At 39.1% G+C, this 26,145-nt stretch overlaps 3 protein-coding genes across 3 annotated transcripts; 1 reads left to right on the forward strand and 2 right to left on the reverse strand.

Moving 5' to 3' along the window:
* Window positions 1-393: 393 nt before the first annotated feature.
* On the forward strand, window positions 394-6,074 carry exosc1 (exosome component 1). The gene is made up of 8 exons (XM_085460031.1): window positions 394-452; window positions 1,633-1,748; window positions 1,934-2,008; window positions 2,107-2,195; window positions 3,903-3,936; window positions 4,054-4,104; window positions 4,553-4,637; window positions 4,994-6,074. The coding sequence occupies exons 1-8, from the start codon at window positions 425-427 to the stop codon at window positions 5,098-5,100; spliced, it is 585 nt and encodes a 194-aa protein (XP_085316157.1). The 5' UTR covers window positions 394-424; the 3' UTR covers window positions 5,101-6,074.
* A 1,147-nt stretch (window positions 6,075-7,221) lies between these two features.
* Window positions 7,222-12,480, reverse strand: knop1 (lysine-rich nucleolar protein 1). The gene is made up of 7 exons (XM_085460032.1): window positions 12,352-12,480; window positions 11,891-11,965; window positions 11,658-11,726; window positions 10,175-11,575; window positions 10,009-10,086; window positions 8,871-8,939; window positions 7,222-7,735 (listed from the first exon to the last, which is right to left on the reverse strand). Exons 4-7 carry the CDS (start codon window positions 11,531-11,533, stop codon window positions 7,430-7,432), a joined length of 1,812 nt encoding a protein of 603 aa, XP_085316158.1. The 5' UTR covers window positions 11,534-11,575; window positions 11,658-11,726; window positions 11,891-11,965; window positions 12,352-12,480; the 3' UTR covers window positions 7,222-7,429.
* A 1,671-nt stretch (window positions 12,481-14,151) lies between these two features.
* Window positions 14,152-25,227, reverse strand: gprc5bb (G protein-coupled receptor, class C, group 5, member Bb). Its single transcript, XM_085460033.1, has 4 exons — window positions 24,805-25,227; window positions 22,962-24,072; window positions 17,541-17,653; window positions 14,152-17,417 (listed from the first exon to the last, which is right to left on the reverse strand). The coding sequence occupies exons 2-4, from the start codon at window positions 24,070-24,072 to the stop codon at window positions 17,373-17,375; spliced, it is 1,269 nt and encodes a 422-aa protein (XP_085316159.1). The 5' UTR covers window positions 24,805-25,227; the 3' UTR covers window positions 14,152-17,372.
* Between the last annotated feature and the right edge of the window lie 918 nt (window positions 25,228-26,145).

Genomic DNA, 26,145 nt, shown 5'->3' on the forward strand with positions numbered 1-26,145 from the left:
TGAAGAAATGGCTCCTTGGTGGCAATTTTCCGATTATATGATGTTTTTAAAACCATGCTCAGATAAAGAGATTTTCAATAAAATAATCTACAATTAAATTTACATTGTAGGGAAGTAATAAACCTAGTACATCCCAATACTGTAAGTAGCTAACTTTCATAATAGAGGTGGGTAGATTGATACCAATATCGATCGTATCAATAAGAATGCTGGTACTGGTGTCAGATACTTTAGCATCAGATTGCTACCAAAATCTGCAGTATCTCACTGACGTATTTCAATCATGTACCCGCCCATGTGTGGCTCAACAATCATGGCGGATCAACGCATTTTGTTCCGCTGACGCTAGTGACTCTGACCAATCAAAATCTTCCCAAGCCCTTCGTCCTAACCAATAGGCTGCCTACGTTCACCTCTCGAAAACATGTCGCCGATGAAGCTGTGCGTTCCCGGTAAGTCCCGTAATTTTGTCTCTAAAAGCGCTTAAAAACTAAATATACCGGTGTGTAGATTGTATTTTGGAATATGTAAACAGATTTAACAGCTTTAGCGTCATTTTCTATTAGAAAAGGAAGTTAAACGGCATTCCGAGCGTGTGAAACCCTGGTCATTATTTCCAGCTGCCATGCCTGGAGTAGGCTTTGGCTTCCCGTACTTGTAACGCTGTAGTAACTTATTTTATAATCAATCACCTGTTGGATCAGCTGACTGTCAGATGGAGTCGGGGTTTTCAGCTCTACCGTATCATGGTCTTTTACCGTATTTGCAGGGCTGTGAGTTATTGACTTTGGCTTTCCACTGCTGATGAGACCCGATCCGCAGCCCTGCCCATCTCCTCGGGCAAGATAACGCATTCCTAAGCTTTGTTTTGTCACACCCGTGGGAAAGCTGCATGTCTATCCGGCGCATGGCAGTAGTGAACCTTAAATGAGTTGTCAGCAGGAGTAGCATTTAATTTCATTCTAATTACGGTTGAAAAAGCGCAAAGTAGCAAGATAATTAATTGTAGTGCAAGAAAAATGAAGGGTAGTAATGTGTCACATGACATAAATTATGTTTTGTGTTTTAATCTTATTGTCCATGATGTGTTTTGTGCTTAAGGGTTGCAGATACATTGTTAGTCCCACAATGCTGTTACATCAAAGCATCCTCAGTTAGCCTCTCAGTTTCAGTTAGCAGATGATAACCAAAATAAGGGAAACTATTATTATTGTTATTATTCTTTAGTTATATATTATATAGTCTATGTTGACAATTGTAACAAAATATTCTGTTACAATGCTGGATGCTTATATTAAACATGGACAAAGTTTTAAATAATGATATGTACAGATCATCCCTGTAAGCCAGTAGCTCATTTTCAGTTTTTATTCTACGGTACTTCTGGATCTTTGTTTTGTCCTCAAGAGAGGGAGGATGTTCAATCTGTCTGATAAAGATGTCAGATAAAGATGGTTGATGGAGATGTGAAAAGGCTGGGTTCAGATATGGAGCCAAGCATAAGATAAAGATTATTTTTGGTGATGACTCATGCAACAATGTTTTTATTTTAATTCATTTTTTTAGAAGGAACAGTGCATCTCCAGAACCCAAACACTAACACAACATCTATGTCTTTTTGTTTGTACTTAGGTGACAAACTATGCAGCGCGGAAGACTGTATTCCTGGCACAGGAGTATACCTGCGACATGGCTACATATACTCGTCACTAGCAGGCTATGTGCTCAGGAAGAATGAGGGAGAGGAGGTAAGGGGTGTGGGTAAGACAGGGGAGGGGAAAGTTTGTTCAGCAGTGAGACAAGTACAAATGCCAGACTAAAGGTATTTTTGCAATGTCTGTTGACGTGAGTGAGCTGAACTAGTTTTGTTAATGTCTTAAGTGATTTGTACATCATATGGATAACTTCTACTGGGATTATTTTGTCTCCTTAGTTACCAGTGATTTCAGTCGTGAGGGAAACAGAAACACAACTGCTGCCAGATGTAGGCGCAATAGTCACCTGTAAGGTATGCAATAGAATAAGAAACTGTTACTACCGCTGGATGTTCTGAGTAAATATTCGTGCACAGTTTACAATCTGTTTTATTTATTTTTCATTTAACAGGTAACCAGCATCAATCCCAGATTTGCCAAAGTCCACATCCTTTATGTAGGTTCCACACCGCTGAAGGACCGCTTTAGAGGCACTATCAGGTAACCACAAAAACTGAGCCAGTTTTTGTCTAATATTATACTGGAGACTGTTCAGTACAATTCAGTTTTATTTATACAGAGTCAAATCACAATAACAGTTGCCTCAAGGTACTTTATATTGTAAAGTAAAGACCCTACAATAACACAAAGAAAACAGAGAAAACCCAACAATCATATGATTCCCTATGAGCAAGCACGTTAGCGATAGTGGGAAAGAAAAACTCCCCTTTAACAGGAAGAAACCTCCAGCAAAACTAGGCTCAGGAAGGGTGGCCAATAGGATAAGATGGGGACTGATTATTCCAGACCTTGTATGTGAGGAGCAGGATTTTGAATTCAATTCTGGATTTAACAAGGAGCCAATGAAGAGAAGCCAATATACGAGAAATCTGATCTCTCTTTCTAGTCCGTGCCAGTACTCTTGCTGCAGCATTTTGTATTAACTGAAGGCTTTTCAGTAAGTTTTTAGGAAATCCTGATAATCATGAATTACAGTCGTCCAGCCTAGAAGTAATAAATGCATGAACTAGTTTTTCAGCATCAGTCTGAGACAGGATCTTTCTCATTTTGGAAATGGAAGAAAGACATCTTACATTTTTGTTTAATATGTTCATTGAAGGACATATCCTGGTCAAAAATGACGTCTTTAAGACATTCTCGTAGTTTAACAAATTGGTGTGCGCTATCTGGCTTAATAGATAAATGAATGAATAGATAAAGTCTAGTGTCATCTGTATAACAGCGGAAATGTATGCTATGTCTTCTAATGATACTGCCTACGGGAAGCATGTATAATGTGAACAGAATTCTAGAATGGAACCCTGTGGAACGCCATAGTTATTCTTCCTATCTGAAGAGGACTCTCATTTACATGAACAAATTGCAGTCTTTTAGATACGATTCAAACCGCTGCAGCGCAGGACCTTTAATACCTACAGCATGCTCTAACTGCTGTAAAAAATGTTATGGTCACAGAGATGTGTCCACTGTCAGAGGCCATAAGAAGCTCAATTGTAACCTTCACTAAAGCTAATTCTGTAAAGAAACTGTTAGAAATACCAGGTAGGTAAGAATGAAGAAGCCTTTTTAAAGTTGCTGTTATCCTATGATTGGACTTAAACATACATAAAAATAGTAATTACTGCCTCCAGATTTTAAGATGAATTCAAAAACACATTTTTTTCTACTGTTTTTTTTTTTTTTCCAAAATAAAAATTCATCTCATTGTAATTCTCACCAGTACTTGCCCAGCTAGTCTTATTCAAATTCAAACCGATGAGTTGATTTAAAAACAACGAAATAAACTCTTTAAAGTCTCTACTTAAACTCCAATATATGTATGCCAAACTTTCAGACTGCTAATCATGTGAGATGGGCCTGAGGCGGCCAAAAGCAGGACCTGTTTTAACCCTCTCAGGCTCAAATTAAACTTTTTGTTGCTAATGCACAACCAAGTCCTGCAGTGGTACTTTTTTTTTTTTTTGGTACTTCTGAGTAAAAAAACCTCATAAAATATGTATGTGGGGTAATCAGGTTGTTAGTTTTTAACTGTTGCAAATCGGCAACGCCTGCCTCGAGAGGGTTAAGGAGGTGGTTGTAGAAAATGCTCATAGCCGCTACCGTACAGATCTAACTCCAGCGTGAGGCAGGGTTTTATGGACATAATATTCTGGCCTAAACACAAACTCACTCTCTGTTTCTCTACAGAAAAGAAGATGTGCGTGCAACAGAAAAAGACAAGGTCTGTTTGAATTCCTGTTTTCCACTCACATCTTTCATTAGTTTCTTCTGCATATAATAATTTTTATTAAAATAAGGTGACATGTTTATTTGTAACCGTTTTTCTTCCTTGTTACAGGTAGAGACATACAAAAGCTTCAGACCCGGTGACATCGTCTTGGCAAAAGTTGTATCCTTCACATTATTATGCCGTCACTGGTGGTTTTGAACCAGCGCATGCTTGTCATTTCTTTTTCTTTTTTTCAACATTTACATAATTGTGGACTCTGAATTCATTCCCCAGGCTGAGACTGTCAACAACAAGTTTTCCTTTTTTCATTTCAAAATGTGCTTGAGGGAGAATATTTGTCACAGTCAAAATAACCCCTGTGCCAAAAATGTTAATAAGAGTGAACGATGAATGACTGGAAAGTATGCAGGTCATATGTAACTTTTATTTCTTCCTGGAAACACATCAGGTCACCAAGACACGGCTTAAAAAACAAAAACAAAACGTGATGTGTAACATGTAAACGTTTCATCATCTGCCTTTACAAATTCACCTTTCCATTTCTGGAATAAGAATTTTTTAAATCCTGATTTGTATCCATTGATAAACCTTGACGTGACTGTGTCAGATTTCTCTTGGTGATGTTCAGTCTAACTACCTGTTGACAACAGCAGAAAATGAACTGGGAGTGGTCGTTGCACACAGTGAAGCAGGTAAATATCAAATGCATAATATGGCCATTGGCCTTGAAGCGCTGGAGAATTCCAGCACCGTGCTGCACAGAATACTAGCACCCTGTTGGACCACAAGGTGGTGCTATCTGATGGATTATCTTTCTACAGAAAAGCATTTGTTAGGTTTGTTATTGCCACTTGAAGACTGTGACAACACATGTGAGAAACATGTATCAGTCTTCTTTTAAACTACCACTGCTTTTTGCAGAATTATAATTGTGCCTAAGTATCAAAATGTCTGATTCACTAATCTGTTAGCTGTGACGTAATTTATTGTTGGTTAATAATGTAATCTTGATGTATTTTTTTTTTCACTCTGTTTTTCTGTATCCCAGGTGCTCAGATGGTTCCCATCAGCTGGTGTGAGATGCAGTGCCCACTTACGCACGCCAAAGAGTTCCGTAAAGTAGCGCGAGTGCAACCCGAGTACCTACAAGCATGAGTCTGGAAATTCCTTCCTATCACAAGGAACGCACAACCCCGCCCGTCTGTCCTTCAGTCACTCCTGTCAAGTAGCTTCCCAGCTCTGTTTTTCGATGCTATCTGAGTAATGATTCACAGATTACTTCTGGTTTCGCGTGTCTTAAGTGTTTTGCAGAAAGCTGTCTTTCATCTGTCCATGCTGTTTATTTAGTCATCTTTTCATTGTGTTGGATTAAAACCACTGAACAGAACAATTTAGAAAAAAGTGGTTAAATTCCAAACAATAGCAGGTGTTGTTAAATCCACATGCCAGAAATGTGGGTGTGAAAAATTGCCTTTAAATTTTCTGACAGCAATCATATTAGAACTGTATCAGTTCACTCAACGTGTTGCATTGCAGCTGCCAAACTGTCACAAACCTGAAAACTGAAAATTGAGCAACTAGCCAAATGCAGGAGTCACGTAGTTTTACTGTTAAGTATTACAGTTAGAAATGTGGCAGGTCATCGGGTTGGTTAGTCGATAAATGGATGGATCTTTGACATAAAGACAAAACTGGACTCTTTTATATCCATTTTATATCTGGAGAGGTGAGAAAAGTGACCCTGATCCAACCAGAAATACTACATAGGTAGCAATGTAGTTTTTCTGCTGAGATATCCATGCAACTAACCTGATTGGCCACGTTCATAAAAGTGAAAGACTTTGAGCTGAAAAGACTGAGCTCTTTTTTTTTTTTTTTTTTTTTTTTTTTTTGTTCCTTTAAAACTTTTCAGTTTCTAGTAAAATAAATGTGATTAAAAGAATGGAATACTGAAGTACTGCATACGATAGTCAGATATTTTTGATTTCCAGCATATTAACTCAAAGATTATAAGCGAAATACAAGAAAGCAGTAATACTAACATTTTCTTTGATATATACTGGACTTCTCTTATTCTTTCTTTACTGTACAGAAGATGTGCAAGAATGAAATAAAACGACTATCCAAACCATCTGTGCAAGGTTTCCTCTTTACACACATTCATAAGATCACAATGAGAATTTTGATTACTTCCACATTGCTTTGCAAATTAAAATCATTTGACAATTATTATATTCTGTGTTTTACAATTTTGTGGCCCATGCTTTTGTAAACAGACTGTTAACACATTTAACTCAATATATTCTAACCGAACTCTTTCTCAGGTGCACCATGCTGGCACTGGGTTCATCAACCCTTTTGGCTTCTCAAGTGCTTTAATTCCTTTTCACATAGAATCTACAAGGTGTTCAAACCGTTCCTCAGAGTTTGGTTAATGTTAACATGACATCATCACGAAATTTCTTCAGATTTCTCTGCTGCACATCCATGATGGTGAATCCCGTATTCCGTGTCATCCCAAAGGTGCTCTTTTGGATTGAGTTCTGGAAATGGTGTGTTAGCCTGCTGTTATCTTTGTACACTCTGATCATAAAGGGTTGGACATGTTCAACAATACTCAGTTGGTACTAAGAGGCCCAAAATGTGCCAAGAAATTATTTCCCCACACTGTTTCACCGTCACATTCAACCTGAGCCACTGATACAAGAGGATGGATCTCTGCTTTCATGTGGTTTACTCCAGATTCTGACCTGGTAGTGACTGACTGCCTGGGTAGGATTCAACATCTTGTGGATTTAAATGCTCTTATATATACCTCAGTTGTAACAATTGGTTATTTGAGTTACTGCTGCCTGCAGCAAGAACCAACAAAACATTTTCACCTAGATCTGCCACTCACTGAATACTTCTGTTTTTCTGCACCATTCTCTGTAAATCTGAAGAGATGCAGGAAATGTTATGCAGGAAAATTCCCATAAACAATCACGTCACTCAACATCACTTGAATCACCCTCCTTCCTCATTCTGATGCGCTGTTTGAACTTCAGCAGGTGCCTTGACCATGTTTACATGCATAAATGCGTTGAGTCGTTTCCATGTGATCTGCCGATTAGATATAGTTGCATTAACAGTCAAGTGTATCTAACAAAGTAATCAGTAAGTGTAGATGTCTCATTGTGATCTTTCCCCAAACGTATATGTTTCACTATTTTACAAAGTAAACAGTAATCCTTAATCTATATAAAATCCCACAAACTGTTATAAAATAATGAGCTGCTCACACATTAAACCAGCCGCTTGTTTTCCAGCTGTTGGAGAAATGTTTAATATACAGTATATACAACTAACGATGTGTTTTTCTTTTTTTCACCAGTGTACATTTGACTTTCTGCAGGATCAATTCTACAGTAAAGCTGATTAAACGAAAAAGTGTGCCAATTAAAACACTATGTACAAAAGCTTTGTAAAACCAAATCTTCACTCGTCAATCATCAAAGCGAACTGATCGACATGTATTGATATCAATTGAAAATTTCTTATTGGACGGTGCAGTAAACCCAAGTCCCGCCCCCCTGTTATTAAAGTCCATTCTGCGCGAGTGGGCTCGTTCAAACTCCCCCAGAAGGCCTTGCTGCAACTGCTGCTGCGCGTCCTTCCCTAGTGCCATATTTGCTCCACCAGTGCTCGTCGCCGCCGGCTGGAAACCCTTTTTAAAGCCCCCCATCAACCGGAGGAACTTCTGCTGTTGTTCAGAGCTGTTGAACTGCGCCGTGCTCCACTGGCCCAAACCCTGCAGAACAGAAACAAAAGTTCATAAACATTAGAAATGCATTCAGGAGTAAAGTTTCCACATTTAAGAACCTTCTTCTGCTTGAAGACTATAATTCTGTAGCTACAGCCACACTAAACGCATCGTTTTCTCTCCCGTCCACACCGAGACGGCGTTTTCGCTGATGGAAAACGCAACATTTTAAAAACGCATGCATTTGATAAAGGTGCTTTCACGTCGCAGTGTGGACAGCAAAAGCGGAGACTTTCTAAAACGATGACGCATGTTAGTCATGTGATGCAGTCATGTGACCAATTAAACAAAGACAGCGGAGGGCATTATACAGCAGTTGTTTTGTTTGCTCTCAGTTTTGACAGCCCTATTAAAGATTAATATCAGTCTGTGCATGCTCCAGATAGCTTTTCTTCAAATTCTTTAACTCTCTCTCGCTTTTGCAACTTTGTACTTTTGTGTTACTCGCAGCAACAACTCCACCTCATTGTTAGTCCATTTAAAAAACTCAGTGCTTTTCCTCAACATTTTGCCGCCACGTTTCAAAGAGCTGGAAAGTAAATAAGCGGCAGACAGAAATGAGGCAGGTCGAATCGTCTTGCGTTTCACGCATGCGCAGTACCGGAACATAACCGTTTTCAGCCGTTTCAATGTGGATGCACAACTCTGTGAAAACGGCTAAAAACGCCAGTGTGGACGCGCAGGGTTTTCAGACGAAAACGCCGTTTTCAAATCTATCCGGGCTAGTGTGGACGTAGCCTTAGAAACTTGGGATTATTTGTTTTAAAAGATGGGGGCATTTGGCAGGTAGAACTGATCTTAAAGACGTATGTGAGCATTGTGAGAAGTTTTTTGTTTTATTTTTATCTTCACCCACAACAGTGTCTTCCTTAGATAACCCCGTATGTCTCATCTCTGTTTACCATTCCCTTTTTTTGAGTCTATCTGCCATGTTAATTCATTAAAATGCATTGGTGTTGCACAAGGAAGGGCATCTGACATAAAAACTCTGCCAGATCAAACATGCTGAGCTACGTGCTGTGACAAACAAGTGCTCCTTCATTTAAAGGCATTTAAGACACGGGGAGTTTGCATAGTGGTATTCTTTGTAAAAACAAAACAAACAAACAACACTAATACCGACCGTAGGTTTGACTGTTTTGTCAGGTTGAGAGGCCTTGTCGATCTCCATTTGTAAAGCCTGTCTTCTTTCCTTTAAGACAAAAACAAACAAAACAAAACAATCATCAAACTACACTGCATAAAACACAAAAAGCATTCTGATTTGCTTAGCTCTGGTAAACTCATTTTACATCGTGGGCCACATACAACCCACTTTGAGCTTAAGTTAAAATACCCTTTCTGACAGTGTAAAGGTATTTAACTGCACATTTAATCTCTGAGATATCTCAATATATGAGGAAGAAGAGTAATTTAAACATTGTCTCCGCTCTTCAAGATGATAAAAAAAATGCTGCTCCTGTAATTATAAAGTGGATTTTTTTTTTGTTGATTCCCAGAAAACTTCCTATTTTTGTAATTTATTTTTACTGTGGACACGCTTAAAAACAGACACCTATAGCTGTACATTGGAACTAAATAATAAAAATACATAAGATTTAAATAAAAAACACATTTAAAAAAGCTCAAATAACTAAAACAAAAGCTAAAAAAAGAAAAGAAAAAAAAGGAAAAAGTGTTTTAAAACGAGTTTTAAAAGTAGACAGTGAAGGGGCCTCTCCACCTGCAGAGGCGACTGGGCACGATAGAAAAAGCCTAGTCGCTTCTGCGCTTCCTACTGGATCTTGGTCAGCTGACCTGAGACACTGACAGGGTGTGCAGGGATCAGGAAGTGCAGAGAGGGAAGGTGGGGCAAGATTGTGAAAGGATTTAAAAACAAACGTAAGAATTTTAAAATGAACTCTAAAAGACACAGGCAGCCTGTGCAGCGAGGCCAGGACAGGGGTGCAGCTGACGCGAAAGTAATGACCCACTGACTCAGTGGTCAGTGACGTCAGACAGAAACTACAGTTTAACAACTTGAATGAATGTGTTTCCTTGGACCTTACGTGATATATGTCACATCTTGCTCATAGTACATAATAATGTCCCTCAGGGAATGGTTGATGTGACAAGGGCTGCTAATATAAAAGTGGCCTGTAGAAGAACAGTGTTTCCTAAATTTCTGAAGGACTACGTGCATTTTGAAACATGCCAATTCCTGATTATGGCAATAAGTTTCACACATCAATCTACGGAGAGATAACGAGAGCTCTGTTGACCTGATTGATGGTGATCTCATCAGTGTTTCCACTCCTCTCTGACAGGAAAACCACGTCGACTTGGGGAGACTCCTGAAACTACAGTTCATAAAAAGCTCATACACTGTTCATACCAAATAAAAAGCATCCAGGCACACGGCTAACAACCTGAGAGAAGCGCACTCACCTCTGGGTCTTCCCGTTCTTGTTTGATGTTTTTCTTCTTTTTAGCAACAGGTTCAACTCCAGAGTTGCTCGTGCGTTGCACCTTAGCAGAGCTCTTTTTCTTTTTGCTCTTCTTCTTGTCACCAGCTTCGCCACTCTGCTCATCCCCCTGAACCTCCTGTTTGTCTTCTTCCTCTTCACATTTTACCTTTTTTCTTTTCTTCTTCTTTGGCTCTTCTTCCTCTGCATTGGTAGACTCCACAGTAGCTATTTTACATTTACCCTTTTTTACCTTTTTCTTAAATTCTGTCGTTACTTCATCATCAGTAGTAACAATAACACTGTTTGTTGATTTCTCTTGCTTTTCACTTTTTCTAACTTTGTCTGATGCTGCGTTGCTCTTTTTGTTTTTGCCTTTAACCTCTGTTGTTTCTACTCCATTTTCTTCTTTAGTCTCAGTTTCTTTCTTTTTCTTCTTTTTTATTTTTACGTCCTCGTGTTCGATTTTTTCTAACTTTATGCCATTTTCAGCTGCTTTAGCTTTCTTTATTGTTGCTCCTTCCACAGTTAAAGGGCATTTTTGTTTTTTCTTCTTTTCTTTTCTTTGCCCTTCGGTCACCTCTGTGCTCATATCTAAAGCATGTTGCTTATCTTTCACTTTCTTGGGCAGACTGTCTTGTTCCACTTGCTTTTCTTCCTCCTCTTCTTTTACCATATTTTCTCGTTTTATTTGTGTAGACTTATTCTTTACGTTCTTCTTCTGTTTCTTATCCACTTCCTGCTCTTTTACTAAAGTATCTGCAGTTTCTACATAAGCCTCGCCATCAGCCAACACCTTATTTTTCTTCTTCTTTTCTTTGCTTTTCACCTCAGTCTCCTCTGTGCTCATATCTAAAACCTGTTTTTTCCCTTTCTTGACTTTTTTGGGCAGATTATCTTTTCCCACTTGCTCCTCTTCCTCTTTCACCATGTTTTCTTGTTTAATTTGTGTAGACTTATTTTTTCCTTTTGTCTTCTTCTCTTTCTTTTCCACTTCCTTCTCTTTTACTAAACTCTGTGTAATTTCTCCTAGACTCTCACCATCTGCCAGCAGCCTCTTCTTCTTCTTCTTTTTGGTGACATCTTGTCCATCAGTGACCTCAGAGTCATTGACATCATCCAGAGAATCTGTTTTCCTCTCCTTCTTTTTCTTATTTTTTTCCTTCTCACCATTTCCGTCCCAAGACCCGTCTTCGATCCCCACAGCATCAGCCATTTTGCCTTTCTTCTGTTCTTTTCTCACCTCTTTTAGGCTGGAATCATCAGCTTTTCCTTTTTTGTGTTTCTTCTCTTTCTTTATATTATTTTCCTCACTCTTCTCTTCCTCCATCTTCATTTTCATGATTTCTGAGTGCCTCTCCTCAGCTACAGGTCTCTTGCTTGACTGGTGAGAGAAAGTTCACTGTTACTTCAAGTTTCTATTCTGTGTTTGTGGAACAGTGAATGACAGAGCAGTAAACACTAACCAAAGGTTTGGCTGGCTCTTTGGGTCGGGACTGCTGATCAATTTCTCTTTGGAGGGCCAGTCGCTTTGCCTGAAGAGAACCAATCAGAACTGGACATAAATATTTGTAATAAAAATGGACAACCCCACCGCAACACTGTTTTGTGTATTGGTTAGCAAGTCTGGATTACTTTGTCGCCTTGTAGCGTTAAGAAGTCAGAATAAGATATTCCGATTAGGTTGGATAATCAGTACCTGATCAATTGTGATTTCAATGGGCTTGTGACAGGACCTTTCAGAAACAAAAACTACGTCCTCATCGGAATCCGTCTGAAACATAAAAGGGAAATATCAGCATCCATTCAGACACATCTCTAAGCTAACCGGTCCATGGTCTCAAATATTTAGAAAAAAAATGAAGTTAAAGCTTTACTAAAACACCAGGTGTTGTGTTTGAATATGTACGTTAAAGGCAAAATAATATATATAATATATAACAAAACTAAGCGATTTGATTCAAGATAAGAAGACCAGGTTTATGCACAAAACGCTACAGGTAACTGGCCACGCTAGCTTATTAGCCAACGGGAGCTTACAGTAAAAAAAAAGTTAATCCGATCCAGAACTGAACAGTTTAATTAGTCAGACAATTACACTATTTTGGCACAAGCGCATCGGATATTGTAAAATACAAACTTCAAAAGCGATTTACTTACTTTGCACACTTTTACAATTCACGTGGGTAGCGTTTTACGTTCGCGACCCGGAAGTAGATTTTTCTCTTCCTGCTAGAGACGAGAAAGGAGTCCGTAGCAACGGAGGCGAGCTGCTAAACAGTTTGACAGTTGTTTAATTTTTAATTTTCACTGTTTTTGTTTGTGTTAACCATCAACATTAAAACGATTAAAAAATATTAACTAAAATATGCACAATTTTCAATTGTAACCCAAGTAGGACCAAATTCAGAACTCATAATTACTTTGTCTTTATTTAAACAGACGTATGTAGTTAGATGTATCATTTGCTTATGATAATGTTAAATACCCTCAAGTTATTACTGTCAGTGTCATTGAGGAAAAGTGACGATGCAAGTCAGCAACGCCTAACAGACGTCTCTTTGAAACATGTCTTGTGATTTGAGGCTGACTTTAAAGCATGATCTCACTTGAAACTTGCAAAATAAATAACAATGCTGTGTATTTAAGGTTATTATGCATACTTTTTATAGTGGGATTTTAGATATGGTTGTGTGTGCTGAATTTCTTGTGCAGGTGGCAGAATTTCTTATGAAATGGCAAGGGGAGTGAGATGAGCCTAATGTGCCCCTGTCAAAGTTGTACTTCCCCCTTTTTGGGTGACATTCCAGTATTGACAATACACTTGTGACAGCAGATAATATCATTGAGCTTCAAATGCACTTTGTTCATGACACAAATAACAGCTCAATTATTCCAAGCCACTTACTTACCACAGGGGAAGGATGCATTTTACACCAGATGTCCTTCCTAATGTAACCCTCCCATTTATTCAGGCTTGTGATCCCTGAGGCTGGGTTTGTGTCGAAAAAACAGGTATCTTTCAAAGCAGGATCCACAACTTAAACACATAGTTTGAGGAGAAATTTTGGGAGTTTGGCAGCGAAATCCCTGTTATTTTAACAGTGAATTCACCCTGCTGACTTCTGTTACAACCAGGGATTAAAATGGTCTAAAATGATGTGGCACCTTAAGTAAATTAGTAATTTACATCTCTTTAACGCATGATAAAATCAAGCCACTTAATTATTCATGTTTTGTGTCCAGCATTCTTACAAGCCTTTCTAAACATAGGCTCACCCCCCCCCCCCCCCCCCCCCCCCCCCGACATCCCCTTTAGTCTAAACAAAGCCAGAAGCCAGCGACAGGTCTCCGATGCCTTTATTAACATGTAACCCTCCCCCTGCAACCTCTTGTAGCCAGCCATTGCAGATCCAGCCATTAGCTTTATACTCTTCCATGTGCATGACAGTCATTTTGACCAAGCATACAGTTTTCTGTCACCCAGCTTTCATTTTGGAAATGGACGTTTAAGAAGCCGCATCCAAATCCAGCTCTGCTCCTAGTAGCTAGCTGCAATCCTCCTCCATCTCCATCATCCAGCAGGCCATGCTTTTGCAGGTCCCTGACGTTCTTACTACTGAAAGCTTACTTATTTTTAGAAGACTCCCACATGCAGTGAGGATTTTTGGCTATTTATGTGATATGACTTGGCTCATGATTTAACATAACACAGAGAAGGGGGATGTGTTTGCCTTCATATCAGTAGTTTCAGTCCTACTAAATAACACTCAAAGCTAATGATATAGCTTAAGTATCATAAGCAGATTTGCATATATATTAAGTTTTAAAATACACTCTAGATCAGGATTGTTAAGGAGAATGTGTGGACTAATATGTGGACCAATTTTAAGGATAATCTTTTCAGGAAACATACATTTATATGCTTGAAGTGTTGCTTGGAAACCAGTTTGGTGTTAAAACAGTTGCACCATTTCTTTCTTTATTTGTGATTCAGTTACAGTGCACTGAACACTTGACGACGATACATCTGAACTAGATGTAGTAGTACCTGACTTTATAGTTATCCCAACAATAAAAACAACAACACCAGGGTATATTTAACAGAATAGGTGCACTGATGTATTAGTCACTTTGTGCAAATCACATTACAGACATTCATGTTATGCTGCCATAAAACAGTGACAGAGCTATCATTATAAGAGGATCTCAAAAAAGAAATACCAGTGCTTTTTCACATTTGGAACAACTACAGTACATGTTTAAAAATCAGTTATATAGGCTTAATACATTAAAAAAAATCCTACAATGATCATATTTTCATTGTACTATATTAGAACACAAGGCTTTACGCAAAAGTAAAATCACTCACAGTTTAGTTGTTTAGTGTTATAGTAAGAAGAAATGGTCTCAAGATTAGAGAAGAACATTGTGAGACCTGCTTTTCAACCTCATTTTACTAACTTGTTCAGGATTGGATTCAGAATTCAGTCTCAAAGTTAACTGAGTCTTAATAGGTTAAATTCAACACAAACTTTTCAGCATTGTAATTAAATGGGCTTGATTTACTAAACAGGACAAAATAGTGCGTGAGCACGATCCCCAAATAGCACTTACAGGTGTGGTTAGTTATCTAAACACACCCACTTTCAGTTCATTATAATATCAATTGCAAAAAATGTGATATGCTGTTTTTCAGTGTAAAATATCACGACTGGATCGGTCACAAAAATCTCTGAAATCCCACCTCTGACATGCAATCTTGTTACTGCAATGTCTTTGTTAATACTGATGTTACTTTTTTTTCACACCAAAACCCAATTTCTGCTTGTGCAATACGTCAGCAAATCTGGCCCAAAATATCAAAGGTTTCCAGTTAAATTTACAGTTATGCCAAATCTTTTCATTTTGTTTCATGGAATTTAAAGTTTAACTGTAAAGTGGGAAGAAAATGCAAGAAAACCCTTTGGAATTATCAAAATAACCCTACATGTAAACTTACATGTGATATCCCACATAGTGTTATCATTTTGGGCCACTTTTGTTTCTGTTGCGCCTGGGACTCCACCAAGTGATCACCACCATTAAGCTTCAGTATAATGTAAGGATGGGTGGTATTAAGCTGAAGTCTAGTAGAGGTTAGGTAAGAAGGTAATAATGAGAACAATAAGCCTAACCTGAAGTAAAATCATCATCTCTGTCTTGCCAACATACCATAAAGCCTGCTTTGTTGTCATTTTGACTGAGGTGGGACCATAATACACAAAATTAATGTTTTGTTGTAGTCAAAAAATGTGAAACAACCGATTAAGACCTTAAACTCATAGGGGAAGTTCTTACAAAGGTGGGAATCAAGGGAGCCCAGACTTTTATAAATTTTGACTTCTTTTTGCAACATCAAGGGCCCCTGCTGACCGTTAGAAAGAACCCATGTTTAAGGCACTTTGGCACTAGCTTTACTTATCAGACTCAGAAGCTACAGCCATCTTTTATATACATTTTATGGCTTTCTGGAATGAATTTATTAACCAGTGTACTACAGAATGATTTCAGTGAAATATAATCCTAAAATGAACCCAGGAGCATCGTTATATGACAGTTTAGGGAGGTATAAGATCCAAGGTTCATCATTTTTCCTTTGTCAATATATATATTCACTATGTTTAATGAAGACTAATGACAGCTGTTTATTTCTCACCACCAGTTAATGGATAAAAACCCAATAAAAAAAATTTAGATTTTTAATTCCAAAGGGTTTACTTTTTCTGCCATTTTTAAGATTTTATCATACATCTAAAAAATGTTGATAATGCACAATAAACTCTGCAAGACAAAACAGTCTGACCACAGAAACGGTTACCTGTTTCTTTTAGGTTTACACATACCTGGCTTTCCTCAGCAACGGGATTTGCTTGATTGTCCAGAAATTGTTTTATTTTTAAATGTAAATTTTCTGACTTATTGGCTTAGAGGGGTGAGACTGTTTTGTCAATGATCTCTCCAATGCCAATTTATTAGAAACACAAACAACTGGTCATTTTCTTTAGTATACAGTTATTAAAATTCTAGAAAACAAAACACTTATGTTTTGACAAAATACATTACCTTTAAACTGTGCTTTTACATGCATGTCCAGTAATGTCAAATATCACAATTCCCAGATGTAATCAGTGCTGATAAAGTGCAAAATTACAGCCACTAACAGTAAACCCTATTTACTAATACTGCAGGATTAGTGCTGCAGTATTAAATGGCTTTTTATCATAGGCTTATTAAAAATTAACCTTGTTTAAAAAAAACAATCCACAAGCTGTAGAGTTTTTATTCACCTTTTAAAATCTATTTGATAGTCCTCCACAGCCCTGCACGAGATCTGCTGAATACAAAGCCTTTATGAGTAAACACTGTGAATGTGGCAAACTGCCCAACAGTACTTATATTGGAAAGGCGAGGGATAGAGAGAAAATCACTATGCGAATCCTTTGGGACTTTCCAGGATGAAAAACAGAGGCTGTGCAAGCATTGTGGGTGTAAGCAGGTATTTTACATACCTATCCTAACAGCTTATTTGTAGTTGTAGCTTGAATGCAAACAAAAAAATAATAATAATAATAAATGACATACAAAGTGCATTTTTATGAAGTAAGCATGGTTGATAAACAAAAGTTAGAATGTTGCAGCACTGGTTTGGTGCTGCTCAGGCAAAAGAGTTTACCTCAACACATTCAAGTCTTCCTCTAAGCTCAACTCTGTCATGGTTTAACAACAGGTCATTCAATATGTCTCTTTTAATATAATATAATAAAAAAACAACACTTTAAATATAACATTTAGTTGTGCTAATAGACTTCTTGTTCTTGTGTTTATGTATTATAATTCAGATTACACGTGTTCATCGAAAAATGCATCATCGAAAAATATCACTTTACTGAGAGATGTCGCTTTCTCTTCCCTCTCTTGTTCCTTTACATCCATCAAAAAAGCCTTCGGGAAAATGTAGGCAAAAATACCACTAGTTTCTTTTTAAAATGCCAAATCTGCACATGTGTGGCAAAAAACACAAACACAGTAAACATAGCTATCTCTTACGAAGTCGCTTCTTTGTGATATGTACCGTCTTTAATACTTCTTCCCTCAAAAATGTGACTGAAGTGTGTCCTCTTCAACATTTGCCCCGTATATTACCATAACCGTCGTCCAGTGTAGTTAACTGGGGCTGTGGGCATCTATAAGACACGAACAAGTAGTGAGAAAGTACAGCATTCTACTGTATCTAATCTACTGTACAGTCATGTTATTCCAGAGTGATTTAGAGGCAAAAACGCAGTTTGTGTTTATGGCATACTTACTGTACCACCGTTCATCACTAGAGCCATCTCGGTAGGTTGGTAGACATGCCCTCTGAAGGCGATACCAGGACGCATACTTCCATGGCTACCGTGGTATGTTCCGCTTCGGAGAGCTGGCACGCACACACACAAAAGATGCATTTGGTACTAAGAATAACCAATGTGTCATCTGATTATAATTATTACATAACCTTGAAAGTCCAAGCAGCTGACTTTAAGTATAACTTTCATACTGATCATATACCTTTTTGTGATCTTTATTTGGATGAATAAACTACAGCCATGTGAAAGAGAAACTTGTCAGAGGGCTCTGCATTGTGTCAGCCACTAAGTACACCCTTACTGCTTCTATAAGAATTAAAAGGGTAAGTGGCATCCAGTTGCTGCTAATCAAATGCACTTGATTTGTTGATCACTGGTTCGTGTGGCACCAACCACATGGGTTGGTGGTTTGTTGATCTGAAGCATTCAGGTGCCACAATCTTCCCAGCAAACATCCCAGTAAATTCACCCCAAGGTAAGGCCGTGTAGTGCTTAGAGGAAAAAATAACAAACAGCTGCATCTCAGACTCTACAACACTCAGTTAACTTGCAAAATATTTAAATTCTTGACAGCACAGTTAAAAAAGACAAGAAGTATGGCTTGTTTAGAAGGGCTGTCAGAATAATATCGTTCGGACAGACAAAATTAAAGTGAAGATGAATTCAGTTCTACATTTTGACTCATTTGAATTAATTGAACACTTGTTTTGTTGCCTTCTTTGTTCTGTTCTCTTTTCATGTCATGCATTTATTTCCCACACTTGTTTTCTCAGTTACTTCATGCCTACTGATTCTGTCTTTGTCCTTTCTGCCTCTGTTCTTTTCTACAGGCATCTCTGTTTCCTGCATGTTTCTGATTTGCAGTAACTTACAAACCTGCTCAGTACATACTGTTGCTGTTGCTCAGTGCCCTTTGTTTCACTCTGCTTTTATAGACAGATTGAGGCAGATGACTGCTCATACTCAGTCTAGTGACGTCCAAGGTTTCTTCTTGTTAGCGTTCATATTAAGTCTCCTGCAAAGACTGAACACTTTAAATTTGCTGGCGTTCTGATTTGTATAAGTTCATTTCATGCCGCACTATGTGACATGGATTTAATATACCTGGGCTGGAAATCAAGTTTGGTTCATGTAGACTCTGTGCTTAATGAAAACTGCTCTGTCACGAGCTATGACGCTTTGCTATTTGTTTCCACTACATTCCCTTAGTTGCTTTCACAAAGGCAGCTGTTGACATGCTGTATTTAAAAAAAAAAGGTACTGCTGGTGTTGAGTTGATTAGTGTGTCATTTCAGCTGCATTCCTGGTTGGCTGGTTATTTAATTGAAGTAGGTCACAGCTACCGTGAAATTGTGAGATAGTTATCCTTGATTTCTAACACTGTCAGAATTTTGTCCCAGGCTATCTTTGGTTGCGAGACCATTACAACAGCCAACTTTAACATCTCTCACTGTGCAATGCAGGATCTCATGTTTTGAATTTTTTTAGTAAGTCAGACATGTTAGCAGCCCAACCTCAGTCTCTTAGCAACTTTCTGAAGTCACTACAAGTACAGTGTTGTGTCTTGATGCATGCTCAGTCATCCAGGTAAGTAAATCTCCAAAAGTTGGTTCTGTTCATCTGGACGTAGCGTTTTGTGGGAGAAACGCTTCGTCACTCATCCAAGTGACTTCTTAATTTAATTAATTTAAATTAATTTAATTTAATCTTAATTGTGCAAATTCTCATGACCATTGATCAACAGCCACTGATCAAAGCCCACTGATCAATGGCCATGAGGACCATTCACACAGAGTTGGGGAATGGCTGCAATCACAGCATTGTAAGGTGGTGACAGATGTACCCTTAGGCCCCTCCTCGATTCAGAGATGGTCTTTCCCTTTTCACGTAAATGGCCTCCTTGACTCCGCGCTCAAACCAGCGTTCCTCCCTGTCCAGGATGTGTACATCCTCATCCTTGAAAGAGTGTCCACTGGCCTGTAGGTGTAAATAGACTGCGGAGTCCTGGCCTGACGAGGTGGCTCTACCTCGTCAGGCCAGGACTCCGCAGTCTATTTACACCTACAGGTGTAAATAGACTGCGGAGTCCTGGCCTGACGAGGTGGCTCTACCTCGTCAGGCCAGGACTCCGCAGTCTATTTACACCTACAGGTGTAAATAGACTGCGGAGTCCTGGCCTGACGAGGTGGCTCTACCTCATCAGGCCAGGACTCCGCAGTCTATTTACACCTACAGGCCAGTGGACACTCTTTCAAGGATGAGGATGTACACATCCTGGACAGGGAGGAACGCTGGTTTGAGCGCGGAGTCAAGGAGGCCATTTACGTGAAAAGGGAAAGACCATCTCTGAATCGAGGAGGGGCCTAAGGGTACATCTGTCACCACCTTACAATGCTGTGATTGCAGCCATTCCCCAACTCTGTGTGAATGGTCCTCATGGCCATTGATCAGTGGGCTTTGGTCAGTGGCTGTTGATCAATGGTCATGAGAATTTGCACAATTAAGATTAAGGAACTGACCTCCCAGCCCATTGTTCCTTCACTGGGCTGGTTTCAGTCATTATGCAAATGTACTGGTTATAAGATTGGGGAAACCTGCAGTCAGCTGAGACTGAAGAAGTCATTTGGATGAGTGACGAAGCGTTTCTCCCACAAAACGCTACGTCCAGATGAACAGAATCAACTTTTGGAGATACAGTGTTGTGTCTGCACTGTCTTGTGTCTGTATCGTGTATCGACTTAAAAGACATGTGCTTGATGAAGAACGGTTTGATAAACAAGCCCCTTTCCAGTGTTTTTGAAAGGCGTAGCTAATATCAAATCAAAAATGAGCATGTACTTTTTTTAAATTCTCAGTTTCAGCATGTTTTGCAAACATTGCATTCTTTCTTTATTTCCATTGTTTAGACTGTCTGCATTCATTTTTACAGTTTCACCTGAGCAGTGGTCTGATTGGAGTATATAAAAACACCTGTATGGTTATGACTGAATCACTTCCTACTTAGCTTTTCCTCATGGAATGTGACCTCATTAGTTTAGTCCTTATGTATTATTTATAAGCCATAAAATGTGCAGATCTGCATTTTGGTTGGGTTTGTAGAGAGTAAGTGGAATCCCATGTTTTTCTCTCTTCATGAATACATTCCACATTACAGACACTGAAACAAAAAGATGACAAAACATTTCCCATTTCCCAGCAATGTAAGATCTGTGTTATCATTTTTATGGCACAATAAGATAATGCACAACTTGTTTGTGTTAAATATCTGTGCTATGTTGTATTTACTGTTTATTTAAGTGCAACAATTCAAGAAGAATCTAAGTTTTTCTTAGTCTACAGTATGTTCCATTTTTACACGTTTGAATTGTCTTTTGTTTTTTATTTGTTTCATTTATGTTAGGGGAAATAAATTAAACTCAAAACCAATAGTTTAACCTAGAGATTTAGTAATACTACTTTGAAAAGTCATTTGGTTACATGTGTAGGTGCACAGAGTTTGTCTATGGAGACCTGGATGGAGAGTAAAGACCTGCTAAACTGTGAATCATTTTTTAATAAATGTTATGACTGTGTCAGAAATTCCAGAATGATTCACTACATATACTAACCTTAATAGTGAATGATAAAACATGTAACAATAGAATGAGACTCAAACTTCTCATTTGACTGAGATTTTTTTTTAGCAAAATTCTTCTGAACTGTATTTCCCATGTGCCCCAGTGCAAAGGTACACGTATCCCACAGTGCCTCACAAGAAACTGTACAACGGAAGGTCACCATCCAGCCCTCGCATACTATCAAATACTGCATCAAAAGAAAAATGAGAGCAGTGCTGTAACTTAAACTGTCTTGAAAGGATTTGTTAGTATTGCTCAGTATATTATGTCTTAATCACAAAAATGCTTAGCAGTATTTATTTATTTTGCTGATTTTGATCTTTCATTTAAATGATGCATTAGCAATTATGCAATAAATTGGCACTTAGAAAGTCACACCATTAGTGTCCAAGAGTGTTTGCTGTTGGTGGTGTTTTTCTTTTTTCCATTTTGCGACTGAGCTCAGTTCACACTCGTCTACATAACATGACTTAATATGGAGCAGCGAATGGGAATGAGACACAAGCAGTATTTTTATTGTTGTTTGGTTCTTTTGTTTGTATGGGGTTTCTGTTGTTTTTTTTTTCATAAACTGAGAAGTGGATCATTTTTAGGTATTACACACACTCACCAGCTGCCCTTACAAACTCACGGTTTTTAAAACATAGCTTAGACTACATTATCAGTTATATAACTAAGAGAAACCTTTACCTTTTACTTTCAACCACAAATTAAATTCTCTTTTAAATTTCTCTTTCTTCTAGATCTGACTGCCTATTAAGAAGTCTAAAAGGATCACCAAATATCATCATCATGCTGGAGACTGCGTGTGCCTTTCTATTCCCTTCACTCTTTGTTTATCCTGGCTTATCGAGGCTTAGCTCTTCATCTGTGCATCTCGCTTCAAATAAATATAGCGAGCAATCAAAGTGAGATGACTCATAACTGTACTGCAGTAAAAGCCTGTTGAAAAATCAGACATTTTCTGAGGTTTAATTGGATTCTTCCCATACAGTACCTAGAAATGAGCTTCCCTGTCTGTAAATAAGACTACTTGCCATTCATGGTTGGATGGTGATGTAGTTTTTTTCATGTATGATGAATGGAAAACTGGCCTGCAATTCAAAGTAGGATTAGTTCAGTTATTACTGTAAAAAAAAAGAAGGTGATTAAAAGCAGAGGATTGACAAGCAGCAAAGAAGGCAGTAGTGTGTCATGCACCATAACCATGTACCCATCAGATTTTTCATTTTCAGTCTCCGCTTGACTTGAAATATTTTGGTTAACCTTGTGTTTTCATGAACTCGTGAGAGGCTCAAAGAGTTTTAATGGGAAAAATGTAAATGTGGTTGTAAGATACCAATTTTTATATCTAATTGATATTCAGATTGATCTAACATAATTTTATTTTAATTAATATTCTTTTATAAATTATTAATAAAACTAATTTGGAACTGTAACATTAAATGTATTCAATCAATTAAAACGATTTATTTCAATTTTATGTAACATGTCTGAGATTTTAAAAAGACAAACCACATGAATTACTTTTGTTGTTTTCTCCTTTTTCATTTCTCTTCATAAGGTTGTCACGGTCCCCATTTTTGTTGCCAGTTGCCTAGCAACAGTGGTCTCATAATTTACTGTAAAACACTCAAATGCTAAACGTATTTTGCTCTCAACCTAACATATTGAAACTATGACCTAATAAGTTCCCTTTTTTGTTAGATTAGTTATCTCTGTCACTCAGGTATAGACATGCACACACGTCACATAGGCTTACTTGCACTGTGTTCCTCCATTGAAAAGGCCTGGTTCTCTTGGAAGGATCGGTGCGAATGTGCAGGGAGCTCATCTCCGTAATGTGAAGGAGGAGACGTGTGACTGGTGTCAAAGAAGTCTTGCGTGTCGGATTGTGAAGTTTTCAGGAGACACAGGTGAGTCTCTGGGACAGCGTGGAACAGGAGCAGAAGCCATCCCTGAATAACCAGGGCGACAGCCAGTGCAGGCTCATCGAACACTTTTGCATCCTTATTCCCCCCTCCCTTCTCTCTGTTCCCCCTTCCCCTTAACGTCTGGCTGCCGTAAAGGTAAAACCCCAGCCAGGCCACCCATAGTAATGCTGATGCGAGACTGGACAGGACGAGCCAGATTGCGTTACACTTCCATTTCCGTCTTTCACTATCTCCTTCTCTGTCTTCGTCATTGCCACTTCCTCCATCTACTGCCAGCTCTCCACCACACAGCACCACCCCAAGAGAGAGACCCATGGCTATGAGAAGAAGCCCCAAAGTGTAACTGCAGGTAAGGGCAAAGTCTAAAGGTGGATATTCACAGGCTGGGTGACCCTCCCTAACTACAGTCAGCAGCACCCATTCGGCAGAGATTATCCCCTGAACCAAGGCCAAGGCCAGACCGAGTGCTGCAAGGGAGCTGCCAGATGGGCTTGCCTTTCCAGCTACCAGCCTCCTGAGCCTCACACCCTGCACCAGTAAGCTGGAAAAGCAGAGGGCAAAAAGGGGTCCCCAAAAGGCCCTTCGAACCACACAGAGCGCCTGGTTCTTCCCCACCAGGAAAGCCAGAGAGATGGTAAAAAGCCCAAGAAGTGTGCCCAGAAGCAGGAGTAGAGGCCCCAGGCTGGAGCGCTTGGCAGGATCAGAAATGGAGCGCATCTTGACTAGCAGGAGCACAGCGAGGACCACTGATGTGAGACCACCGCTGCAGGCCACAGTTTCCAGAACAACACCCCAGACTGATTCCAGGTCGCAGAGCACCCTGTATGGAGGATCCACATCCACACTACATCCCCGGGGAGGAGGTGGCGGAGGAGAGGGGTGGGATGACCCATAGCAAATGAGTGGCAGGAGGCAGATGATAATGTGGCTGAGAGCCATCTTAGAGACAGAGACAGAAAACAGTGTACTGGTGAGAAGAGACAGAGAAAGGGTTAAAAGAAAGAGACAAAGATACAAGTACAGGAAGGTTACACTGGGGTGAAAGCTCCAGAGAAGAGGGAGGCAGGGATGTGAGTGTGAAGGTAAATTTCTGCATATTAGTTCCTACTGCATCCTCACAACACTGTAGAAACAGCAGTCAATATCTGTTAACATCCAATATACCTGTTGTGTGAGATGTTTCAAACACACACAGACACATACTCGCGCATTCAATCCACACGACAGACCTGCTTTTAGCACTGGGCAATAGTTTCCATGGAAACGGGAAACAGCGTGGGCTGGCTACATTGCACACTGGGCTTTTGAGAAGTCGAGTTCAGTACCCCAAATCACAGAAAAACATAGGAGTATGCACACACACACACACACACACACACACACACAGACTCAGTGTTTGTACTGATTACTGAGAATCACATTGGTTAAAAGGTTTCCTTAGAATGACTCCAATCACAGTATAAACCCAATCAATTCACCATTGTACAAAAAAGTTTTAACCCTCAAACTGTAAACAAGCAAAGGCAGAAATGTCCTTTTAAGGTCTGAAACTGAAATACAAGAATAAGTTAATACACATAATGAACACAAGCACAAACCAAATAAAAAAAATAAACAAAACATCATCAAAATTTCAACACAGTTTGATTTTTCTAAGAATCTCCAACTCACCTCAGATAAAGTCTTCACTTGATTTCCTATTATTGAGGGTGCAGAGGTATCATAATTTTCCACAAATCATTTTTGGCATCACTTCACTTAGTTGAAGTAATTTTGTATTCCCTGTTAATGAAATCCTTGAGGCAGCAGAAACAAGTCGGTTTCCATTTTGTCTTTCAAAATGTCGCTGTCTGTGCTCACAGCTTCCACTGTTTTAAAGTACAAAATAACACAATTTGAAAGACCAGTAAATGTCCTGCTGATGCACTGACTTGTCCAGCTGCTCCAAGAAGAATCCACAATTATGATGCATGCCTTGATACTTCACACACCCACACAGTCAAATATATCTTCTGTCTCTTTCACTCGTCTCTCTCACTCTCTGCCTCACTCTCTCGCTCCCTCTGTCGTCTTTCTATCCATTCTGTCTGCATGTCTGCGCCGCTCTCTCTCCCTGCTTCACGCTGAATCTGTGGAGGTGTCAGAGATGTAATCCCAGCTTACTTTCGTTCACCCACACACTGGGAGTATGTTGAGTATGATTTGCAGATGCACCTGTATAACTAGGAAGAAGATAGGAAATAAGTGCAGTACACAAACATCTCACAGTCAGCCCAGGATTAGTCACTAATTTGCACATTCAAGCTCCCACGTCTTCCTCTTACCACTTGTAAAAGTCTTCTGCACACCCATAGTTGTGGGAGGTATAGATTCATCTTTCATCAATAAATTATACCAAAGCTATTTTTTCAGGTGGCAAGATGTCTATTGATGGTTTGCATGTGTCAACATGATATAAAATGATGGGTGTCATGTGGTCAGTCTACACAGGTGAGCCTTGTGGCCATGTATCTATTCTAGTAGAGTGTTGCATAATCTTCTGGAAGACATGATTCAGCCAAGTCTGCTTAGACAGGATTAATCCTTTACCCTGCATGTGATGTTAGAAAGGGACACGGCATTGGGAAAGTCATAATGAGCAGCTACCATTGTCACTGAGCCAGTTTGGATTAGTGTGTGAGAAACTGGTTCTGACAGATGTATGAGCTCAGTGATAGTGAGCAGGCAGGAAAAAACAAAGCTGGTTTGTGGTACACAAATAAGTAAAGCATAGACTGTATAAAAAAGGACATAGCCATGATTTGTAAAGTTGTGAAGTCTTAATTCGAGGATTTCTGTCACGACCTTGTTGATTACATGGAAGTGAGCATAATGTGGAGTGCTAGGTCGTCTGCTAATGCTAGCAAGCTGCATCCATAGACTCAATAAACAGACCCACATACCTCCTTATTACTATTAACAAAATACTGCTCACCAGAAATGTTGCACAGACCTCCTGAGCAGACTGGTAAT

The sequence above is a fragment of the Copadichromis virginalis genome, linkage group LG6 (assembly GCF_057382275.1).
Source record: "Copadichromis virginalis isolate Kocher_CV1m ecotype Utaka linkage group LG6, C_Virginalis_male_GT1.1, whole genome shotgun sequence".
Classification (NCBI taxonomy): domain Eukaryota; kingdom Metazoa; phylum Chordata; class Actinopteri; order Cichliformes; family Cichlidae; genus Copadichromis; species Copadichromis virginalis.

What these genes read in the sequence shown, in the direction of transcription:
- exosc1 (XM_085460031.1), top strand. Translation starts at nt 425, where the DNA reads ATGTCGCCGATGAAGCTGTGCGTTCCCG. An exon ending in GATGAAGCTGTGCGTTCCCG is followed by an intron (nt 453 to 1,632) that starts GTAAGTCCCGTA and finishes GTTTGTACTTAG; the next exon opens with GTGACAAACTATGCAGCGCG. An exon ending in GTGCAACAGAAAAAGACAAG is followed by an intron (nt 3,937 to 4,053) that starts GTCTGTTTGAAT and finishes TCCTTGTTACAG; the next exon opens with GTAGAGACATACAAAAGCTT.
- knop1 (XM_085460032.1), bottom strand. Translation starts at nt 11,533, where the DNA reads ATGAAAATGAAGATGGAGGAAGAGAAGAGTGAGGAAAATAATATAAAG. An exon ending in ATGAGATCACCATCAATCAG is followed by an intron (nt 8,940 to 10,008) that starts GTCAACAGAGCT and finishes TTTGTCTTAAAG; the next exon opens with GAAAGAAGACAGGCTTTACA. An exon ending in ACAAAACAGTCAAACCTACG is followed by an intron (nt 7,736 to 8,870) that starts GTCGGTATTAGT and finishes TCTGTTCTGCAG; the next exon opens with GGTTTGGGCCAGTGGAGCAC.
- gprc5bb (XM_085460033.1), bottom strand. Translation starts at nt 24,072, where the DNA reads ATGGCTCTCAGCCACATTATCATCTGCCTCCTGCCACTCATTTGCTAT. An exon ending in AATGGAGGAACACAGTGCAA is followed by an intron (nt 17,654 to 22,961) that starts GTAAGCCTATGT and finishes TGTGCGTGCCAG; the next exon opens with CTCTCCGAAGCGGAACATAC. An exon ending in TAGTGATGAACGGTGGTACA is followed by an intron (nt 17,418 to 17,540) that starts GTAAGTATGCCA and finishes CGTGTCTTATAG; the next exon opens with ATGCCCACAGCCCCAGTTAA.